General features: G+C 39.6%; 1 protein-coding gene and 1 long non-coding RNA gene across 16 annotated transcripts in view; one reads left to right on the top strand and one right to left on the bottom strand.

Annotated features, from left to right (window-relative positions):
* The window catches only part of GREB1L (GREB1 like retinoic acid receptor coactivator), a 213,066-nt gene that overhangs the window by 46,146 nt on the left and 143,548 nt on the right, over window positions 1–23,372 (bottom strand). For 10 of the 15 annotated variants that reach the window (XM_032467441.1, XM_032467427.1, XM_032467434.1 and 7 more), the window contains 8 exons: window positions 13,425–13,553; window positions 10,763–10,879; window positions 10,042–10,161; window positions 8,871–9,008; window positions 7,065–7,250; window positions 2,718–3,044; window positions 1,519–1,647; window positions 841–975 (listed from right to left, as the gene is read on the bottom strand). In XM_032467441.1, coding sequence (XP_032323332.1) covers window positions 841–975; window positions 1,519–1,647; window positions 2,718–3,044; window positions 7,065–7,250; window positions 8,871–9,008; window positions 10,042–10,161; window positions 10,763–10,879; window positions 13,425–13,553 — 1,281 coding nt within the window. The remainder of the gene's footprint in view (window positions 1–840; window positions 976–1,518; window positions 1,648–2,717; window positions 3,045–7,064; window positions 7,251–8,870; window positions 9,009–10,041; window positions 10,162–10,762; window positions 10,880–13,424; window positions 13,554–23,372) is intronic. The other 5 variants (XM_032467437.1, XM_032467438.1, XM_032467439.1 and 2 more) reach the window with 3 other exon arrangements.
* On the top strand, window positions 3,050–7,039 carry LOC106730532. Its single transcript, XR_001366994.2, has 3 exons — window positions 3,050–4,061; window positions 5,757–5,803; window positions 6,625–7,039. It is a non-coding gene; the product is annotated as an uncharacterized LOC106730532 (long non-coding RNA).

The raw sequence follows: 23,372 nt of genomic DNA, 5'->3' as shown, positions 1-23,372 counted from the left end.
TGATCACTTTATTGCCATGTAATGTCCAGAAGTCAAAAACTTTGCCTTTGAATTCGTTCCTCAATGAGCTGACGCCAAGCCATATACTTGTACTGCTAAGGCAATCCTAACACAGAGATGAAGCACCTCCACCAAGGGGAAGCCAAGAGGCTGTCAGCATCTGCTCGGATACGGGTCTGCTTCATATCTGTCCCTTCTCCTGTTGTTTGTTCTGTCCTTTCTTATGTTGTCCCTGTCAAACAGGGAATTGGGGAAGGAATCTGAACCTAAAGGAATCCAACCTAGTGATCGGACTCCCCACCCCTGGTGCCACCATCCCCCTTGGCGCCCTGCAATCTTGTAGGACAGACGCCGTGTGGGTATTGCTGCTCTGTCTGCCAGGAAGGCCTCGCTATCCCTGAGATGATGAGTGTTTTACACGTGGGAGGGTAAATGCGGGGAGTGGAGAGCCAGGAGCCCCGCACAGACTCCATCCAGATTCCTTCATGCTGTTCTTGGAAGCGCCAGGTGAGCACCCAGGCTCTCGGGGCACAGCTGGTGGAGCTACTGCCCGGGACCCCAGAATCTTTTTAGGAAAAAAAGAGAGAGAGAGCGGGAGAGACTGCTTCAAATAAAGTCTTTGACTTTGCCTTTAATTCTAGGAGACATTTACTAAGAACCAGGCATTGGACCCAGGCCACAGGGTAAGGCATTTTTAACTTGAGCCAAATCTGTCATGTAAAGAGGAAGGGCCTGTCACAGTCTGTGACTTAAAGACAAGACCTCACACCCTCAGAATGACTTAGCTTCTATGTCTGTCCTGCGGACCGGTTTCCTCCTTCTGATCTGCGGTGACATTACCCAGGGTTTGCGTGGGGATCATAGCAGCGGCCTCCTGAGGTGACACATATACGTTAAGGTCCCCATTGAAAGGGGTCACCACACTGTCTCCTCTTCTTTGTTGCATTTTTTCTAGCAGCTTGTCCAAGTCATCACCTATGACAACATAAGGTGGAGAGAAGCAGGTCACAAGAGATGCTGGGTTTGAATCAGTCTCCAAGCTGGGCAGCTGAGCTGGGTTCCCATCGAGATCTGTTGGTCATCCCACTTCTCATGTCGACGTGTCTGCTCGGCCATCCCTACAGCAGGATGTCCGCAGCCAGAGCCATCCTCATTTGCATCGTGCTTACAATTTACATACTTTAACACACACCCTCTCTCAGCCTCCATAGTACTCATAGCAGGCAGGATGGGATCATTATGTCACCGCTGGACATAAAACTGAGACCCAGGGGCGGGGTGCAGTGTCTCCCCCAAGGTCACACAACATAGTGGCTGAGCTGAGGCCTCCCATTCTAGTGCCTAGACCGCCCCTTGCTGTGTCAGTAACAAAACGCTTAGGAGACACCATTCCAAATGAGGGAAGGTCAACCGGCAAGCTTACTCTCCACACTCATCTCTCTGACAGGCTGAGAGTTAAATTCAGAAAATCACGCAGCCGGGGGCTTGGCAGTGTTGTGGAATCCGACAGCCACTCACCTAACGATGTGGTTTTGAAATGCGATGCCAGGAAACTGACCTTTCCTGTGATGAGCTCATAACTAATTTCTTTCAAAAACTCACTTGTGGTGAGCATGCTCTCTGCCAGGGCTCTAGACTGATGCTGACCTGCAGAACAGAGGGAGAGACGGCGTGCCAGCGCACAAGTGTTCACCGGGACGTGACTGACAACAGCAAAAACAGGAAACACAGCTAAAGTATGCATCTAGAGAGACTTGGCTAGGAAACATACAGCACGTCAGAAGACGGGCAATCACACAGCATTTGAAATGACAATTCGATTTGAAATGACATTTCAAATCATCATTTGAAATGAAAAGTTGACAATATAAGGTTATGTGATCAAGGGGGAAAAAATGACATATCTTCTGTGTGTAACTGTGGAAACATACCAGGTGTGTGTTTAAAGACCAGGGAGGAATGTGAAAAACCTTTAAAAAATTGTGTCTGCACGGCTATTATGAATATCAGTCTTAAAAATATAATCTTATGTTGTTGTTCTTACAAACAAAAATTAGAAGATGAATATACTTTCTGATGAAGCTTTCTGAAAGACATATATATCACAGAGGGACGGGCAGGTGGATTTTGCCAAAGCAAGGCCTGGCCCTTTTGCTAGGAAGAGGTGAGTGCCATTCACAGAGAGGAGAAAAGCAAAATTTAGCCCAAATGGCAACTCAGGACGGTGCCTGATAGAAAAATCAATACCAGAAACAAAAATACATTTTGGAATGTACCAACGTTCTGAACCTTTTCTTTAGGGTCAGTGTTAGAATATTAAATATCCTCTTCAGTGAAGAGGTGAATATGTGAGCTAAGTTCCTGGCAAATATGATTAACTGGCTTAGGCCACCTGTGGCAATGGCTTTATCACATGCTAGAGTGGTAACGTTTCCAAAACCTTTTAAGGGCAGAAGTTACATGAGACAAGGGTATCTGTTACTAGGCTGTGCTTTGAAATAATGCTCCTACCACCAGCTGACAGGGATCCCCGCCAAACTAAGGGCTACCAAAATCTGATCTGAGGAGCAAAAAAAAAAAAAAAAAGTTACAATTAGGAGGAAGAACACAAGTTGGAGCCCTTAACTAGAGATTAATTACATGGATGCCTGGAACACCCAATTAGTATTTTGCAACTGGACAGATGACTGAATGAATGAATTTTAAAAATTACTCACCTAATACTACCACACAAAACTCATTTCCTCTGATTTTCGATGCACAAATTGTCACAACATAGTCTGGTAGTTTTTGGTAGTGTCTCATTTCACTGAGAGTCCTCAATGTCTCTGAAATGCCCTCTGCCAAAGAGTTTTGGGTCACAATCACATGAACCAAGTCTTGAGATACGCTGGCAATTAATCGAGCCAGCCAGGGGAGTTGTCCCGGAGACACGGGTGGACACTGGGCACCCATCTGCAGGGCTCTTTCTCTCAGAGTAAATTCCTGCATAGCTTTCAGCATAATTTGCTCAAATTCTTCCCTGAGAGGTATCTGATCAGGACCTAAATCGAAGAGAATTACAGGTAGAATTTTTTTTTTTTAAATCACAGCTAGAAAAGAGAGAGAAACACACACATACCAACACATACACATAAGTCTATTCCAACTGGTAAATAAGCTCTTTTTCCTGTAGTGCCCTCAAGTATAGTGCTTCTACTAAAAACCATTTTCCATGGTGAAATTACCTTCTCTCTTCTCTGTCTGCCTCAATATTTTTGTGTGTGTGTCTATATATATATATATTTAAAAACATCTGTCTCGGTATCTTCCAAAGAGGATGTGCTCAGAGATAGTACCAATTCCATTGTATACCTTGGGAGATGGTCATTGAAGGTGGTATTTTTGTTGACTTATTAAACTTGATGTTATGGAAATAGTTAATGACTAATGAAGCAAGAAGCTAACCTACTGGTCTATAGTCAGTTTCAGGCTTCACTAATTTCTCATTTTATTCACAGGTACTTTGAAAAATATTTTAATGCACTGCCTCTATGCCTAATTTTGAGAATACTATCCATAAGGAAAATTAAGTTTACTTTTCACTCCCAATTTATATTTAGGCAGTTTCACGTCTTCCCCAGATGGAGAACGCTCTCATTAGGTAGTTATTCCACAGAGTTCTGGGTTGTTAAGTATGGCATTTGGCCCTCTTCCCTGGCCGGGGTTACAGCTAAGCTTACATGGGTGATCTGTGGTTCCTTGATTTAGGAGGATTTCGTTCTCTTTAGAAACTCAACCAGTCTTTAGGACAAAATGTTTGGCATCCGAGTGACACAAATGAATTCCTACACGTAGTTGACACTGAAACCAGCAAGACTGTGATCACTCCTGCTACTCAAAGTCATTTCTTTTGCTGTGTGGACCTGAGATTGGAAACTCAGTTTCCTGAAACAGGTATAGACCCCTCAGTGTCTGTGACCTTGGATCAAGCCATAGCCTCAGAGCCCAGAGCCAACAGCCCCTGACAAGAGAATACAGGGGGAGGGGCTGGACGTCTGTATGAGAAGGAGGCACCTTGGGTGAGTCAGAAATCTTTCCTTCCTCCAACAGGGGTTTAAGTGGCCCCTGCCCATCTTCTCTGGGAAAGTAAGAAAATGTTTAGTCATTAAATAAAATGTTACACATTTTAAAAATAAACAATTTTAATTGGAAATAAAACAGTTTTCCCAGAATTGGTTGGAGGCCAGAGGGAAGCAGGGAGAGTGAAGCCCTCATAGCTTTTCCTCTTCCCTACGTGGAAGGAGGGCACGAACACGGCAACGCTTACAACATGTTCATGTTCCTTGCGTCCTCCCCAATCCCTTGCCAGAGGGAGGACGATGCCTTCTTACCACCTGGGAGCTACCAAAGCTTCTGATCTTCATTTAACTTTATCAGATTAGCACCACGGTTAGTGGCCACTAAGTACACACATAGTGAGCGCAAGGTGGCTGGATTTGAACAGACTGTATGAGAAGAAGGGAAGGTGGTCATCTGTTTAAAGCTTTCTTCCATTCACAGCAAATGACAGCTCGGAAGCCTGTGGCTCTGACTGTCTCCGGTTCCCGAATGCTCTCATAGACAATCTGAAGAGGCTGGTTATTAGGTGTGTCCACAAGACCCCCTGCAAACCATGATGGAGTAACATGTTCGATTAGGCAGCATAATTAACTCCAAATACAAAGGCATTCTGGGAAAATAAAATTATCAAACATGTTCGTAGCATTCACCATTGCCTTGAAACCTACTTTTACAGGGTTTTGACTGAATTACTGTCAGGAGTTGAGAAAGGGAGGAAAATGTATCAAAGTTTAGATGAGGTAAGAGAGTTTCTAGAGTTCAATTGCCTTGCTTCCAGTCACCTCCCATCATTTCTGCATCCTCAGCCTTTATAGCTAAATTGCAGGAGCCTTTTCTCCACTTTTTGCAAGCTTGATAATAGTAAATTTTTTCCTTCGAGGGCTGATCTCCAGTAACTCAGCGTAGCCCAGGCATCAGTTCTGAAGGTTTTCAGACAGAGCTACCTTAGTAGGAAAAGACAAGGTTCGAACTGACTCAGAGTCCCTCAAGAATCTCTGGATTTGCTGATGTCATTATCTACTTCAAAAGATTTGCAGATTGTGAAATAACAGAGATTTATTATTATTATTTTTTAAAGTGACTGCAATAGAAAGATCTGTTCCTTTGGGAAAATCTTGCTTTTCTTCTTCTCTCTTACCTCCAGGTAACTGAGCCACCCAAGTATTAGATCTGTCCTTTTAAAAGTTTGGATTTATTTTTTCAAATGTCTATTTATAACCGATAGCATACGTGAAAATATTCTTGCTGCCTTCTTCAAAACTTCTGAAGGCTGAAAAGAAATTTAAGGACTCCAGAGGAGTTAGTTGATGAGAAGAGAGGTCCCAATGTACAACATTTAGACTAAGAGAAAGAAATAGCTATTGTTGTTGCACATTTGAGAGATAGGATTAATTGGCTGCAAGAAAACCTCTGGAGAGAATTGATCTTGCAGGGCAGAGAAGAGTTTTGTCTAATCGAATGGAGATTTCTTTATTTTTTAAGGAAAAGGCTTTTAGTAATTTAAGGGGAGACATTTTGTTTTGACTGTTTAATTCATTTATTAACTTGGATTTTGATTATTTAAATTGCTATTGAGATTTTAAAAAATTTTATACTGATAGGCTTGGCTTGCTGTCATAGCCTTACTTTACATGGCCTTGTTTTACCGATTCCAGATGTACCTAGAAGCTGGTTTTTCATCTTGGAACACAGTCGAATGTCAGTATGTATCCATTAAAATTATGACATCAAATGAGCTGCAGACCCGGGTGATTTTTATAATTTTACCACTTACTAACAAGACTAATTAGCAAGTCCTAGATTTATAAGGAAAGTGGCTCATGAGATGTCTGAAGCCTCAAAGGTTTCAAAAGCCCATGTCAAAGCAGATCCCATGTCAAAGCAGGCCTTTGGGCTCTGAGGTCACTAAGAATTATAGCCACGGTTGCTAGCTGATGGTCCAAAAACTGAATCTATCCAGCTGAAGCATGTGTGTGTGTGTGTGTGTGTGTGTGTGTGTGTGTAACATTGTTTAGCCCAGAGTTTTTATTATTTAACACCAAAGTATTTTAAAACATTTTAAAAAAATATACAAAAGTGCAGACACAATTTTTAATGTGTAATTTTACATCTTGAATGTTTTCCTAAGTAAATCAGTGGTTTGAAGTCCTGGAGGGAGTGTATAATTAGGCTGCATATTAATGACCTACTGCAGTTTGCAAAATAAAGGACATTGCAATGTAAATGCTGCAGAACCACTACAGTGTTGTCAAGGCACCTGCATACACCCACTGTGGGCTCAGGAGGAGAAATCAAACAGAGGAAGCGAAGGGTTCATGACCTATGTACCCTCCTTACCCGAAAGCCCAGAGGACCTATCAGGGAGGTCCACAGTTACTACCTCAGTGAAGGAAAGCAGGATGGGACTACATCAAAGGGTGTAGCTGGAGAAGAAATAAATGGGTGTAGAGACAGTGGATAAACAAGATAAAAAGGCTAAGCGGAAAATAACCGTGTAAGGTGATTGCTACATGTGCATTCCAGGTAGTGCCTGCACTTTCAGAAAGGGGACTTGGCCTGACTCCCCAAGGGTGGATACCCGTGGCACAGCCCTTGCAAGTTCTGCTACATCAACTGCTTTGGAGACCTGAGGACCGTCATGGGACTGGACACTAGGTGGAGCAATTTATCTCTTCTAGGACCCAAAGAAGCAAAGCAAGGCACAAAGGAGGCTAGATCTGGGGAAAATGGGGAAGGAAAAAAAGAAATAAGAAAGGGCAGGAAAGGAGTAGAAAAGAAATGCAGGAGAGGAAAGGGAAAAGCCATAGAGAATGGAGTTGAAGGAAAGAATGTTAGATGAGAAAGAGGGAAAGTAAGAGATAGCCAGGTGGATAAATGTGAGAAAGTGGGTAAGAAACGAAGCAAGCATGTTACAAAAAAGAATAAAAATCATCACCATCAAATGATTATTGAAAATAGCTTACCCAGCCGCACAAGATACTGTATTGTCAGAAGGATCATGTTTTCCACACTCAGGAGTTGGCTGCCAGTCAAACCTAATTGTTCCAAATCTTTGTTTTCCAACTGTGGAATCTTGTAGCAGTTCACCAGCAGAGGACTCACAACAATGTCACCAACATTTCCATAGAAATAGGGTAAAGTGCCATAGCCTGCCCCAATAGAAGCAGGTCAGTAAAGTTCAACATTTCTTTTCCAGGTCCAACCAGGTACACTTGCTCAACTAGGATCAATGATGCTCAACCAAGTTCCCTGCCCTCTGAGATGGCTACCAAACAAATCACTCAAATACGTCAAACCTAGGGAATTCACTCGAGTGCTCTAAATTCTACCCTCTTATTAAGTTAGATGAGCAGGAAGCCAAATACTCAAATTACATTAATACTCAGATTATTTTATATAAGGGACATGTTAATATTATATCTCTGCCATAGAGGATGGATGAGAGTTTGCAAATACATCTCTGTAGCCTTTGTAAAACTGCAATGATCAAATATTTTCAAATAAAATTCCTGATCAAGATTCTCTTCAGATAAGAAGTCAGAAGACAAACAGACAAACTACAATAATATGTTTCACTTCTTGAGGTTTTCTTTAAAAAATTTGAAGCAAAACTCATCAATCAACAGCTATATTCCACTAGTTGTGGGTACTTGGAGGCTCTTAACTCTTTTCCTCTACTTTAGGTATTTTTGTTATGTTCTTTTCCTAAATGTCAGTAAACAGCCTCAAATCATCTTAGAAGTAAATAAGACAAAAACATGTTGGAAATACACCCTGTTTTGGTGGTGTGGTGAAGGGCACAGTCCCTCTGTGAGCCTTTCTAAAAGGCAGCCACCCAAGGGTCCTCATGTTTTACATATCTTTCCAAGGCTTAGCTGCGTTGTGCACGCAACTCAAATGCTCAGTAAGAACTTCCTGACTATATGGAATTTAAACAACTGGGATTCCCCCAGTGCCTGTAGGTCCAGGAGCAGCGGCTAGGGCAGCCTGACAATGAACAGGGCTCAAAGCAAAACCACCCATATCAGTAGGCTCAAGCCAACTGCAAGAAGCAGATAACACCTCACACAGACATACCATAAAGATCTAGTGGGCTTGAACAGTCTGTCTGTTTAGTCCTGAAGGTAAAGCCGGCAGCCTCCTTCTGGCCTAGGCTAGCTCCAAATGAGGGGACTCTTGGTGTGGGTATGAAAGGCACTAAATTAGTCCTGGAATCTACAGACCTCTAAATTTCTACACCTCCACTTAGAGACAGCTTGGAGAGGCTCTGACTCCTTAAAGATACCAGTTCACAGGGGCTTCCCCACGATGTAGATCTGTAGCTCCGGGGCCCTGGGCTGGCTCAGCTTGTCCCTTTTCTCTGCGGATTGGCTCCCTCGGACTGGAGTGAGCCCTCCCTCACCTTGTCCACTCTCAACCACCCTTCAGTTCCCCAGCTGAAACACCACCTCTGAGAAGTCTTCCCAGACCCCCTCCAGGCAGGGTCAAGCTCCCTCTCCTCTGAGCTCTTGGAGTTCTTGGCTGTGAACCTCTAGACTCCCCCACTAAACAGTGCTCCTTGTGGGCAAAAGACTTAAAAAGACTTTGCCTTATTCCCAGCTTCTAGCCCCACGTTTAGTATAGCGTGAAGGAGCTGACCAGTACAAGCTGAAAGAATGAGCAGATGGATCAGTGAATATATTCATGAACACACGAATAAATACACGCTGAAATGGAGACGCATTCCTAGATTCCAGCAGACACAGGCAACTTGGAATTCCTTTCCTTACCTATCAGGATTACTGGTCTAACTCCTGAGTTACTCAGCAGGTTTTCAGGAACAATTACAGTTTCCCCTGCAGGAATGGGTCGAGGTTGTAAAATTCCAGTTAATGGGGTCTGTGGAACTGGGGCAGATAAAAGGGACTCTGGGGAAAAAAAAGTTGTTTGACAAGCAGGATTAGACAGGAAGGTGAAATGCAATGCAACTGAAATCAATCCAATGTTAATACTTTTAATATGCAAATTTTAAAAGTCTGATGATTTGGGCTTTTTAAAAAAATGAATTTGTGTTTGTTATATAAAATAAGAAGTGAGAAAGACAAAAAGGAAAAAAATCAGTCATCAGATTGTCTGGAGATAACTGCTATTTAACATTTTAGTAGTTTTTCCTTCTGGTTGTTTTTCCGCATACAGTCTTTTGGATTCAGTTTTATATTTTATCTCTCTCCACCCCAAGATAATCAAAGCATATCTGCTCATTACAGAAAAGTATAGAAAAGTAAGAAGAATACACTCATCCTTAATCAGTGCTACCTAGAGGCGACCACAGTAACACGCTGGCATAATTCTTTGTGTATATAGCATCCCTTCATGGTTTTTAAAATTTTTTTTAACAAACAAACTTTTAAAGAGCCCCCCATCTATGTCGTAGCATTAGTATATTTACATTTATCTGTGTTTCATACAGCAAAATAGATGAGCACTTGAACATTTAACTGTAGGCGCCAAATGGCCACTGCTTGAGGACTCTAAAGGAGAACCAGCTGATTTTCTAGGATTCCAGTCACAGTCTGAACCATCCAGGTCAGAAATAACAGGTATAGATCACGTAAGGAACCAGATCACAGGAGGGTACATCGATGACCACGACTGGCAAAGCAAGTTCATTTGTGCTCTGTGATGGTAGGCTGGCAGCATCACACCTCGCGTAAAATAAAGAAAGACTTACTGATACTTTGGGCTAAAACAAAGCCAGATAGTGAATCAGATCTGTTGTGACGGCACCTGTGCTTGCAGGGAAGGCGAGGTGTGATGGGCACAAAATAGTAGCTGCTATAATATCGGACACAATAGTTGGTTAAGGAGATTTATCTTTAAGGGTTCATGGAAAGAACAAGAGTAGGAGATACGTCTGCTAATTTAAGGAAACTTAAAACTCATCTTCTGTTGAAATCTTACCAGTTCTTGAAAGAGGACGAACTGTAGGAATAGGTACAACTAAACCAGGTTGGGGGACAGGGGACCCAGGATACCATCCTCGGTGTCGTTTCTTTGGCGGTCCAGAAGTGAACATGGTAGCTGAAGGCAAAAAGAAAAATGAGCCTTGTCCTTGTAGTGGTGGAAGAAAGGGAAGAAGCCAAAGTAACATAGGACCTTTGGTTTGATTAAACTCAGAGAGTCTGTCATTTTTTTAGAGGTAAGGATAAAATTAGAACAAGTCACACTAACAATACCATCTAACATCTGTAGGCTGTTTTACAATGTATAGTTCTGCCCAGATTATTTCGTCTGATTCTATTAACAACCCTGTGAGGCTGAAGGACAAGTATATTGTTACACCCATTTTGTGGATGGTGAAAGGAAAGCTCAGATTTGCCCAGGGTCACACCACAGAGGGGAACTTTGAACCCTGTGCTTTGGTCAGTAGAAGCCCATGGCACTTCAAGACACTTCTTACACATTTGTTTCAGCATTATTTCCCAGGTAGCCCCATCCTTGTAGAATCACCAGGATAAGTAATCAGAGTTCTTCACACCAATCACAAACTTTCAAAACACTGTTGAGAGGCTAAGGAAAAACTGGGAGCATGCTGCTAGATAATTCATCATTGCAAACTCTCTGGAGCACTTCTTCCATAATTAAGTTGCAGTATTTCAAAACTCTAAGATGGGTATTGTACCTTGGTCTCCTGAGGCAAAGCTCGGTCTTGGTGACAAAGAGTAATTCCCTGGGCGGGCTGGAGTGGAGCCAGAGGTACCGCTCTTTCCTCCATGGCTACTGTTCCCATTAGCAGCATCTGTGGGACACAAGAGGAGCCACTCAGAACAGTGTGGGCAGGACACTGCTTTCTGTGATGCTGCGACAAAACTCACACTCTCAGATTCAAAGAAATCCCACTGACAGGACAGCCCAGCTGTGTAAAGCCAACTATGACCATTGGAGTAGTCCCTTCGGTAACATGAAATGTCACCCCAAAATAATTTTCTAGGATCCCAAGAGATCTTTTAGGATCATTTTCAGTGAAGTCTTTGGAGATGAGGAGTGGAAAGAAGAGATAACTTTTCTTTTTAAACTTTATATCATAGAAATTTTGAAACATATATAAAATTAGAGAGAATAGCACATGAACTACGTACATACCACCCAGCTTCAACGTTTATCAACATGTGGCCAATCTTGTTTCGTCGATTCTCCCTATCTCTTCCCCTCACCCACATGCACACATACAGACTCTGGATTATTCTGAAGTAAACTCTTTTATCAGATCGTTTCACCCGTGAGTATTTTCGTATATATTTGTAAAAGAAAAGGACTGTTAAAAACATTGCTGTGATATTGCTATTATACTTAAAATTAACAATGATCAATAATTTCTTAATATCAAATATTCCACCAGTATTCAAATTTTCCCCAATCATCTCAGAAGTGTTTTTTTACATTTCCTGTTCAAATTTGGATTAAAAAGATCTATACGTTGAATTTATTTGCTATGTCCCTTAATCCTCTTGTAATCTAGAGGAGTCTCCTTCTTTTTCTTTCTTACAATTAACTTGCTGAAAACCTGGCAGAATTTCTCATTTTCTGGATTTTGCTAGTTGGATATCTGTGGTATCATTCAATGTCTCCTCTATTTCCTAAACTAATTGTTAGATACAGAGGCTTGCTCAGACTCAAGTTTGATTTTTTTTTTTTTGGCAAGAGTTATAAACCCTGCTGTATACTTCCATCAGGAGGCACATAATGGCTGGTTTTCTCTCTTCTTGTGATGTTAAGATTAATCAGTGGGTTTAAGAGTTGTTAGCCCAGTCTTCAAGTTATAAAGCTGTTCGTTCATCAGCCTTTCACCTGATGGTTTTAACAACCAGGATGATTATGCCAAGATCCATAATTTCACTGATTTTTTATGCTGTAAAAACTTGATTCAGTTTGTTCCAGTCTATAATTTAACCAGAAGGCAGATTCTGCAAGAATTATCGGACCAGAGTAAGAACAAAAGTGGTTTGGATAAATTATGATGCCTAACTTATGAAGTTCCCAAGAATGATAGGTTCTCTTTCTCCTCATTCTTCTTTTACCTCTCTGATCATTTCTTTTCCTTAAACACTGGAATTTTCTGGGATTCTGCCTTCAGTTCACAGCTTGCCTTACCCTACATTTCCCCTTGGCTGAGACTCTTTACCCTGGTGATTTTAACCACATGTTGGTGGCTCAACTTCATACCGTTAGTCCTGCTTTCCCCCTATGATAAATTAAATAACTGTTGAGTGGCTCTACCTGGGTGTCTCAAGGGTATTTCAAATTCCCCATGTCCAAAACTGAACCCACAATCTGCCTGGGGAACGTGTTCCTCTTGATATATTCCCTGTCTCAAGCAGTGGTACCACCATTAGCCCAGAAAGACAGATGTCAACCATGACCCAATCTTCTGCTTCATGCTCACATTAATCAGTCAAGTCTGCTGATTTTACTTCCTAAGGAGCTCTCCAATCTGTCTCCTCCTCTCTAATCTATTTTCACCCTGGTCAAGGACCTCATCATTTCTCACCCCGAGTATTGAAATGACCTGCAACTAGTTTTCCCACTTCTTACCTTTTTGCTGCCAAAATGATCTAGTTTAAGTTAAAATAAGACCATGTCACTCCTCTGTCCCCTAAGTTATAAAGTAAAATCCGTGGGGAAGACTCCCACGTCCTTCCCCTTGCCCTCCTCTTGCTCACCTTGTACTGCTCCCCGAGTTTTATATTGTACAATTCTCACAAGCCCAAACTGCTGGAAGTTCCTGCACACATCATGCTGCTTCTTTCCTTTCCTTTTCCTTTCAAGCTTTGCTCCTGATTTTCCCTGAATTTGAAATATCTTTCCCACACTTCTTTGCACAGTGAGTAACTCCTCATAGCTCAAAGCCAGACTCCTCTATAAACTCGTTCTTGATCACTTCCGAAAACATTGGGCTAAAACCCCTTCCTCCGTGCTCACCTAGGATAGTGTATTTACTGCAGTACGTGGAAGTATCTTCTTACAGGTCTATCTCCTCTACTAGGCTACAAGTGCATTAAGCCTTCTTTATCCGTTTATCACCAGTTCCTCATCATAGCAGGTAGCCAAGAAATGTTTGTCGAACAGAATCAACCTGCTTTGTCTCCCCTATGTACTAAGTGTCATTCATTCTCATCTGGATGTAACACAGAAAACACAAAGCCTTGTATAGATAGCCCCACTTTTATCTTCAACTGGTAAAGAAGGAGCGTCTGTTTTCTTCTACCAAATTGTGAGTTAAATTTCACACAAGCCTTTTATAGACTATGTATTTACCAAAGAAATATAAGTGAGGAAAACATCACCTGCAGCAAAAGTCTTCCCTACAACCTGCAAAGACAAAGCCAGTGGCTTCACAACATTCTTATTCCGGGTCAGGTCCTGAGCTCCACTTAAATTGATTGCAGAATTAGCTGGATTGAGAATCGGCGAATCTTTAAAATGAAAGAGGTTGTTCAAATTAGAAACTATTTATAGATGCAGGAAGGCAGTTAATTCAACAAGACTGAGGTGAGAGAGAGTAGACTGTAGAATTTCAGTTTTTTCCTTGAGCTATTTTAAGAAAAGTCCATTTCTCTGTACTTAAGTTTTATTTTTTTAAAAATGTATTTAACAAACACTCACTAGCAGGTACCATGTGCTGAGTGCTAGTCTAAGCACTTTAAACATATCAACTCACTTAATCCCTATATGAACTCAATGAGGTTGGTACTATTACCCTAAAATAATGGTACCATTTAACTCAGTCAAAGTCATCTGGTGTGGCATCAAGGATATCATCATGTGCCACATTAAAACTGTCTTCAAATTTTCCCTCAAAGCCATATTTTAATGAGATTTGTTTTAAAATACCGAGACAGAGAGAGAGACAGGCAGTAAAATTGAATAATATGGCTATGCGTTCATAATTATCAAAGCTGAGTGATAGGCCCATGGTGACGGTCCATTATATTATTCTATTTTTATATGTATCTTAACATTCCATTTTAAAGATTTAAAAAAATACATTTCTGAAGATCATGAAAACAGACCTGAACAAATGTCAAGACACACCATGTTTCAAAGGAGAAATATTCAACATCAAAAAGACGCCAATCAATCTAAATTAATTTATAAATTTAACATGATCCCAGGAAAATACCAGCAGGTTTAGATATTATTAGAATTACTATTAGAATTATTAGAATGTTTAAGTAGGCAAATTGATGTAATGTTGATATGAAAAAAATAAACACACATGAATAACAAGAAACATTCTGAAAATTAGGAGGAATGAGAAGAGGCTAACATGATGATATAATATGACTTAATATAAAACCTCACTCTATAAAATACTGTGGTCTTAGTGCATTAGTTGACAAACAGAATAATGGAACAAAAAAAGACAGTAAAAAGCAGATGTAAATACACATGAGAATTTAGTATAAGGTAAAGGTAGTGGCTCAAAGCAGCAATGAAGATGAACCATTCAATAAAACTGTGCTGAGGCAGCTGGATGTATAAGAAAAAAAAAAAGTTGGATTCACATCTTACACAAGTACCAAACAAAATCAAATGGACCAAAGGTATAAACTTAAAAACTGAAGATACAGAAATAATAGGAAAAAACATGGGAAAGTCAATTATCACTTTGAAATAGAAAAGGCCAAATTATTGTTCAAAATGCAGAAGCCATAAAAATTTACATATTCAGCTACATAAACATAAAAAAGTTCTATATGGCAAAACACACTATAACCATGCAAACAGTAGATAGAAGAGAGCTGGAGTGACCACACTAATATTAGAAAAAATAGACTTTATGACAGAAATTATTAGTAGAGAAGAAAAAGGACATTTTATCATGATAAAGGGTCAACCCATCAGGAAGGCATAACAATTATAGACATTTATGCACCTAACAACAGAACCCCAAATTCATGAAGTAAATCCTGACAGAAATGAAGAGAGAAACAGGTAATTCAATATCAGTTTGAGATTTCAGTGTCCCACTTTCAATAATGGATAGAATAACTAGAGAGACAATCAACAAGGAAATAGAGGAGCAACACTCTAAACCAATTAGACCTAACTGATACCAATAGAACATTCCCTCAACAAAAGCAGAATACACATTTTTTTCCTAGTGCACAGGGAAACATTCTCCAGGATAGACAATATGCTAGGTGATAAAACAAGCCTCAATAAATTTAAAAGAATTAAAATCATACAAAATACATTCTCTAACCTCAATGGAATCAAACGAGCAATCAATAACAGAAGGAAATGTGAGAAATTCACAAATATGTGGAAATGAAACAACACACTACTAAATAATCAATGGATCAAAGAAACCACAAAGGAAATTAGATAAATGAAAACACAACAACTGAAAAGTTATGAGATGCTGTTAAAGAAGTGCCTGGAGGAAAATTTATGGCTGTAAACGCCTATATTAAAAAGGAAGAAAATCTCAAATAAGTAACCTAACCTCTGCCTTAAAAAACTAGAAAAAGAAGAGCAAACGAAACCCAAGATAAGCAGAAAAAAAGGAAATAATAAAGACTCGAGTAGAAATGAATGAAGTAGGGGATGGAGAAACAATAGTGAAAATCAACAGACGCAGAAGTTTGTTCTTTGAGTAAGTAGATCAACAAAGTTGATAAACCTTTAGCTAGACTGACCACGAAAAAAAGAGAAAAGATGCAAACGACTAAAATCAAGAGTGAAAAAGAGAGCATTGCTAGCAAACTTACAGAAATAAAAAGACTTACAGAGGTATACTATGAACAGAGGAATGCCTTTGTCATGGACTAAATTGTGCCCCTGACCCCACAAGCCATATATTGAAGACCTAATCCCCAGTATCTTAGAATGTGACAGTATTTGGAGATAGGGTCCTTAAGTAATTAAGGTTAAATGAGGTCATAAGGGGGGGACTTATTCTAATATGACCGTGTCCTTGTAAGAACACCACGTGTGCACACAGAGGAAAGGCCACGTGAGGATACGGCAGGAAGGCAGCTGGCTATTTGCAAGCCAAGGAGAGAGGCCTCAGGAAGAATCAACCCTGCTGCACCTTGATCTTGGACTTGCAACCTCCGGAACTGAGAGAAAATAAATTTCGGTTGTTTAAGCTACTCAGTTTGCGCTATTTTATTACAGGAGCCCTACCTAAGTCATACAGACATGAAATTAAGATGACTCAGACCAGGGGAAATACTACTCATAGACAATTATACAACATGCTCCCGTCAACAGAAGTCAATAAGAAAAAAGACGACTGCTGCAGACACTTCGCTGCCCCATATCACACTCCTTTGGCCCATCTCTGATTTCAGCAGGAGCTATGGTAGACATTTTCGTTGAGCTCAGATTCACAGGGACAGCATCTTACCTCAAGCTCACATTTAGTTTCTTTTAGCTTTTTGTCTCAGGGATTTCTTTAAGGCCACCATCTCAGTCCTGTGTGTGGTCCAGAAGTGCGAGGGAGTGTGACACTTCCGTGGAAGCCCTCAACTAACAGGGACATGAGAACAAATGTCCCAGCCTCCATTCTTTGGAAAGATAGTTTGGGGAGGCATTCTGCATGCTTCTTAGAGAACGTGGTAGACTCAAGACCTCCTGGTTTACAGCAGCTACATAGAAAACACACTCTTATTTTGGCTTATTTCTGCTTGCAGGGGTCCCTTCCCAAATATACTTGCACCCAAGTCCTTCCTTTAGGCTCTGAGTCCAGCAGAACCTGAACTATGACCAAAAACAACTGAATAACTAAAAGGTAAAGGATATAAACTTAGAGATTATAGAAAGAAAATGCAAACAGCTTTTATACCAAATGCAAAGATGCTCAATGTCATGACAAGGAAAACGCAAAATAAAAACCACACTCAGATATTATTTTTCACCCATGAGATTGACGAAAATCAAAAAGTTCAATAATCAACTTTGTTAGTGAGCTTCTGCGGAAATACTGACACACATGCACTGGGAAAACCTCTATGGAGAGTAATTTGACAGTCTCTATGGGAATTACAAATGAGTACATATTTGACTCAGCAATTCCTGGGCATTTCTGTACAAGTGAGAAATGGTAAATGCTGAGGTTATTCATTGCTGTATTGTTTGGAAACAAAATAAATGCCTATCAATAAGGGACAAGGGTAAATAAATTATGGCACATCTACATAGTATAACAGTACACAACAGTAAAAAGTTAATAAGGAAGCTCTCTATTGATTTGGAAAGAGCTCTAACAAATAGCAATATAAAAGAGTGAGGTGCAGAAGAAAGGTACAAAAATGCTGCCTTTGGAGTAACAAAGATGTAAAAATAAGAATCTATATTTGTGCTTGCTTGAGTAGATATAAAGAAAATCTAAATCTAGAAAGACACATGAGAAACCAATTATAGTTTGGTGCACGTAGAAGTGAGGTGGGATGGAAAAGGAACTTTTCATTGTATATATAGGAATATATTACATATGATGTGTGCACATATGCACACATTTTTTTTTTGAGTAAAAGCAGGTTTATTTAGAGAGGTGTACACGGAGGGTGGGTGGTTAAATTAAAGATAGATACTCTGTAGACAGAGTGCAGGCCACCTTGGAAGCCAAGAGAGTGACCATGTGTATTTTTTTTTAATGTAAATGTTTTAAAATAGTGGAATAAATGAATTTTTTAAAAATAAGGATAGAAAATAGTTACTTATAGGTTAACAACTGGCATCAGAAGTATTTCTCAAATGTACAAAATGAGTGTTTACTCCAGTATTAGATTACACAGTGAAAATTTTAAAGGGTAATTCCACTCCAATGAAACCACTTTTGCAAAGTTATCAACGACCCAATTCCCAAATCCAGGAGACAATTTTCAGTTCCTATCATACTGAATCCCACTACATTTCTTTATTTACTCAACAATTATTCGCTGAGCACTTACCATGTATCAAGAAGCTTACTAGGCTCCTTGAGTAAAATGGTGAACAAGACAAGCTCTGTCATGTGTAAGTTTTCCTCCATCTTCTAAAATACCAGTGTTCTCCTACCCTGTTACTTATCTCAAGACAATCTGACTGGACTCTAAGATTTCATTCTTAATTTCGAAAATTTATTTCACTTATATTGTTTGTTCTATTTTATTTCATTAACATATACATTATAGGATACATCAATTACATAATTGTCAGAAAGCACAGTCAAGCATTAGATAAGATCAGAGTGAACGTTTCAAAATGTAAATTCTTTTATGTTATTTCCTAATCTGTAGCACACTGCACATGCTTCTATTCTTGGATTTATTCAGTATAGTGGCATTGGCATATTCAGCATTTAACGCTAGTGGTTTTGATTATTTGGGAGCACCCCAGTGTCCAAATGTGACAGCCTGTGATCGCGCTCAGATATGAATTTGAACCGCAGGCTGCTGGTAAGCGCTTTGATAGTGAGTGAGCAGCTGACTGCCCAGCATCTGTCTCTCACCAAGGTCTGATTATCTCCACTCGGGGTTTCACATCCATTTAAAGGAGGAACTTGCAAGCGCTGGAGGATTTGCAAACTTAGAAAGTTCCTTGAGCAAGTCATAGCTCTACTCTCTAAGTTGTGGGAATTTGTAATTTCCTGTTTCTCCCACAAGTCATGAGCTCTTTGAGGGCATTCCCAGCCCTGGCACAATGTCTGCCACGTTATGGCTAAAGAAATAGAATCGGCGGATGGGGGGAGAAGCCAAAACAATCTCCTTGCCCTCTTTATGCAAGAGTTCAATAATTTTCTGTTAGCCTAAAATTACTGTGGGAAAAAAAAAAAACCTTCTAAAAAGGGAGCCATTTAAGTAGCAAGTAGAAAGAGTTTGAATTCTGATTTTGCCACTTACTATCTCTTACTATTTTTTTGCCAAATACTAACTTTTCTGAGATTCTGTTTCATAATCTGCAAAATGGTACTAAAACCTACCTCACAGTAGCAATTAATATGGTTAGCAAGTTCCTAGAACACAATAGATATTCAATAAATATTTGTTTTGCTAAATCTTGTTAAGGGTTTTCCAGATGCTTGAGAGCTTAAATCTTTACAAGCTCTGTTTTTGCTCTTGGCACCTGTATTAAACTTAGACTACATAATTTGCTTCTTTCCTGAGTAAAGTACACTGGACCTATTTTCACATTCAGACCGTAATTAGAGTAATGTCCTTCTAAAAAGACACAATACTTCTATTCATGCACCCTGAGGCTGCATCATTTACTTATGTCAGCCATATTTTACTTTAAAAAAAAATACTTTTATTGTGGTATGGTTCCTGTACAATAAACTACACATATTTCAAATGTATAAATTGATGAATTTTGATAGATGTATACACCAATGAAACCACTACCACAATCAAGATAGCTAACATTTCCATCACTCCCCAAGGGTGCAGTTTTTGAATTCCCAATTTATCCCTTCCCACCCCCTGGTAACCCTAAGTTTGTTCTTTGTCTGTGAGTCTGTTTCTGTTTTGTAAATAAGTTCATTTGTGTCCTTTTTTTTAGATTCCACATATAAGCGATATCATAAGCCATATTGGAGCTAGCATTTAATTAAAACATGATAATAAGACATAATTCGTCCTAAAATAAATGTTAAATCAGATCTTCCTAACCTGTTCTTATGCTGTTGATTTTTCAAACAGCTTTGTTGAGGCATAATTGACCATAAACTGCACATACTTAAGGTACACTATCTGGTAAGTTTTGACATATGTATATACTTGTGAAACCATCACCACAGTCAAAATAGTGAACATATTCATCACCTCCAAATCTCCTTGTGGCCCCTTGTAATCCCTCTCTCTTGTGTCTCCCTTGCTTCCCCACCCCCAAGCAATCACTGATCTGCTTTATTAGCTTGCATTTCCTAGAGTTTTATACAAACAGAATAATACAGGATTCTTTTTCTCTTGTCTGGCTTCTTTTGAGTGAGTTAGTATCTTAATTATTTTGAGAGTCATCCATGTTGTTATGAGTATCAATAGCTCATTACTATTTACTGAGTTGTCCATAACAATTTATTTGTCCATTCACCTGGATGGACATTTGGGTTGTTTTCAGTTTTTGGCTATTGCAGATAAAGCTGCTGCGAACATTTGTGCACCAGTGTTTGTATGGACAGGTATTTCTTTTGTCTTGGGTAAATATCTAGGAACAGAATGGCTAGACTATCTGGTAGGTGTATGTTTAGCTTTTTAAGAAACTGTCCAGGGTCGGGGGCGGAATAGCTCAGTGGTAGAGTGCATGCTTAGCATGCATGAGGTCCTGGGTTCAATCCCCAGTACTTCCTTTAAAAAAAAAAAAAAAAAGGGAAAAAGAAAAAGAAACTGTCCCATTGTTTCCCAAAGTAGTTTTACTATTTTACATTCCCATTGAGTTCCAATTCCTCCACGCACTTACCAACACCTGGTCAGTCTTACAATTTTAGCCATTCTAATTAGTGTGTAGGTATATCTCATTGTTGTTTTAATTTGCATTTCCCCAGTGACTAATGGTGTTAAGCATTTTTTCATGTGCTTAACTGCCATCCATGTATTTTTTGCCATTTAAAAAATTAGGTTGTTTGTTTTCTTCTCATTGAGTTTTCAAAAGTCTTTCTTCTGGATACAGTGCCTGTATTTGCCCTGCAGAGATTTTCACTCAGGCTGTGGCTTGTCTTTTCATTTTCTTAACAGTGTCTTCTGAGGAGCAGAAGTTTTAAATTTTAATGAAGTCCAATCTATCAACTTGTTCTTTTATGGATTGTGCTTTTGGTGTTGTATCTAAGATATCTTTGCCTAACTCAGGTCAGAAGCGTTTTTTCCCCTATGTTTTCTTCTAGAAATTCTATAGTTTTCAGTTTTACATTTAGATCGATGGCCCATTTGAGTTATTTTGCATGTGGTATGAGAGTCAGATTGAAGTACATGATTTTGCATATGGATACCCAATTGTTCCAGAACCATTTGTTGAGATTATCCTTTCTTCACTGCATTGGTTTTGTGCCTTTGTTAAAGGTACGTATATATGTGTTTATTTCTAGATTTCCTATTCTGTCCCATCGACCTACTTATAGTATGTCTTTACACCAGTACTATGCTGTTTTGATTACTGTCACTTTATAATAATTCTTGAAATCAGGTAGTGTTAGCCTTCCAATTTTTCTTCTTTTTTCAGAGTTGTTTTGGCTATTTTAAGTCTATATGAATTTTAGAACTAGATTCTCAACTTCTACCAAAAGAAAAAACAGCCTCTGAGATTTTAGTTTGGATTATGTTCAACCTACAGATCAATTTGGAGAAAACTGACATCTTAACAGTATTAGTCTTTCAATCGATGAACAAAAAGATCTCTCTCCAATTTATTTAGGTCTTCTTTACTTTCTCTCAGTATTATTTTCTAGTTTTCAAGGCACAGTTCTTTCACACCCTTCGTCAGATTTATCCCTAAAAATTTCATGTTTTATGTTATTATAAACGGTACTGTTATTTTTTAAATTGTACTTTGATAGTTAGTTGCTGATATATAGAAATACAATTAATAATTGTATGTTGATCTTGTATCCTACAATGTTGATCAACGCACTTACTAGTTCTAGTAGCATTTTTGTAGATGTCATCAGATTTTCTACATAGATAATCTACTGTCCATGAATATAGGCAGTTTTACTTCTTTTTCAAACTGGATGTCTTTCTATATTTTATCCATTTTCTAGTTTTTACATGATATAACAAAAATACCCATGGAGGCTTTTTTTTGTTTTATTTTTTGTTTTTTGCAGGGGGAGGTAGTTAGGTTTACTTACTTATTTTTTAGAGGATGTACTGGGGATTGAACCCAGGACCCTGTGCATGCTAAGCATGCGCTCTACCACTTGAGCTATACCCTCCCCCTGATGGAGGCTTATTATTACTTTTTTTACTTAACAGGATTATTTCCTATGTGGCTGCATAGTGTCCTAATTATCTTTTTTTGACATCTTTGTCATGTGAATACGCTATGATTTATTTGATTATTTCTATATTAAAGCCTGCTTCTTCTTCTTTGTTAATATAAAGAATAACAGCAGTAAATATCTTGACTTCCTTTTAGGTTATTTTCTTGGCTTAAGCCCTCTGAAGTGAGATTACTAGAGTAGAGGATATAAATATTTTTAATGGTCTTGTTAAATATTGCCAAGTCGCTTTCTTAAAAGGTCATGTCACAGTTTACCTCCACCAGCCTGTCTGAGAGTGTCAGTCTTTGCCAGCACTGTTTAGTATCACTTAAAATGGTGATATGGTAAAAATGACTTTTCATTGCTATTACTTACAGTTTCTTCCTTTCTACAAAGTGGGCCATTCTTGCTTATACTTGCTAAAGAGCTGCATTTTCTCTTTCGTAGGCAAGGAGGAGTCTCACAAGCCCAAACACCACCCTGGCTCACAGGAGTCTGGGCACTGGTTTCCCTCCTTCCTCCTCCCATGCATTTATTCATCAGATGGTTACTGAGCCTCTTCAGCAGACCGGATTCTGTGCTAGGCTCTGGGGGTAGAATGGGGGAAGAAGGCAAAGGTACAGTCCCTGCCCGAGGAGTTTACAGTGTAAAGGAAGAACCTGCATGTTCTCAGTATCTGGCTGGGAGTGGGCAAATCTTCCAGGCAAAGGGTTCCCACCATATTTGGAAAAGGGAGACTGTGAAGCAATAATTTGAATATTCATGAAGAACTATGTTTAGAGAAACCTGCTAGAGGAACTTTTGATTATCCTGAATTCAAGGAAGTTTAGCAGCTAATGGAGGACAAGTCTAAAGAGGAAAGGGACAAAGACAACCACATTTGAGGGATACCTAAATGATACATTCTGATGGAAACTGCTTTCTAAACAGCTGTCACCCAGGACAGAGCAACTATACTGGGGAGCAAATGGAGACAAAATAGTAAGGCCCAGCTTGAACATGGCATGAAATATTCTGGGCAGACAGAGGGCAGCAAGAGGGCCCCAAACTCTGGAGGTAAAGGAGAGGAGGACAAGAGGTTGCAGGGAAGGAAAAGTATTGAGCACCTGGAGCTTTATATTAGGGTGGCTCTGCCTCTTCCCTTCCTTCTTGGAGACCAAAGTCAGCTATGGGGCTCCATACTCCAGCTCAACCACCACCACAACCCCACAGTAGAATCACCACAGTGGAAAACAGAAAAACTCAAAAGGACCAGAACATTATTATCCCCATTATTATTACACTGTAGGATCCCTGGCCTATGATATCACCTGCATATAATACAGGCATG

Source organism: Camelus ferus, chromosome 24 (assembly GCF_009834535.1).
Source record: "Camelus ferus isolate YT-003-E chromosome 24, BCGSAC_Cfer_1.0, whole genome shotgun sequence".
Classification (NCBI taxonomy): Eukaryota; Metazoa; Chordata; class Mammalia; order Artiodactyla; family Camelidae; genus Camelus; species Camelus ferus.
Note: the sequence above shows the minus strand (reverse complement) of the source record. Positions and strands in the feature narration are given on the sequence as shown.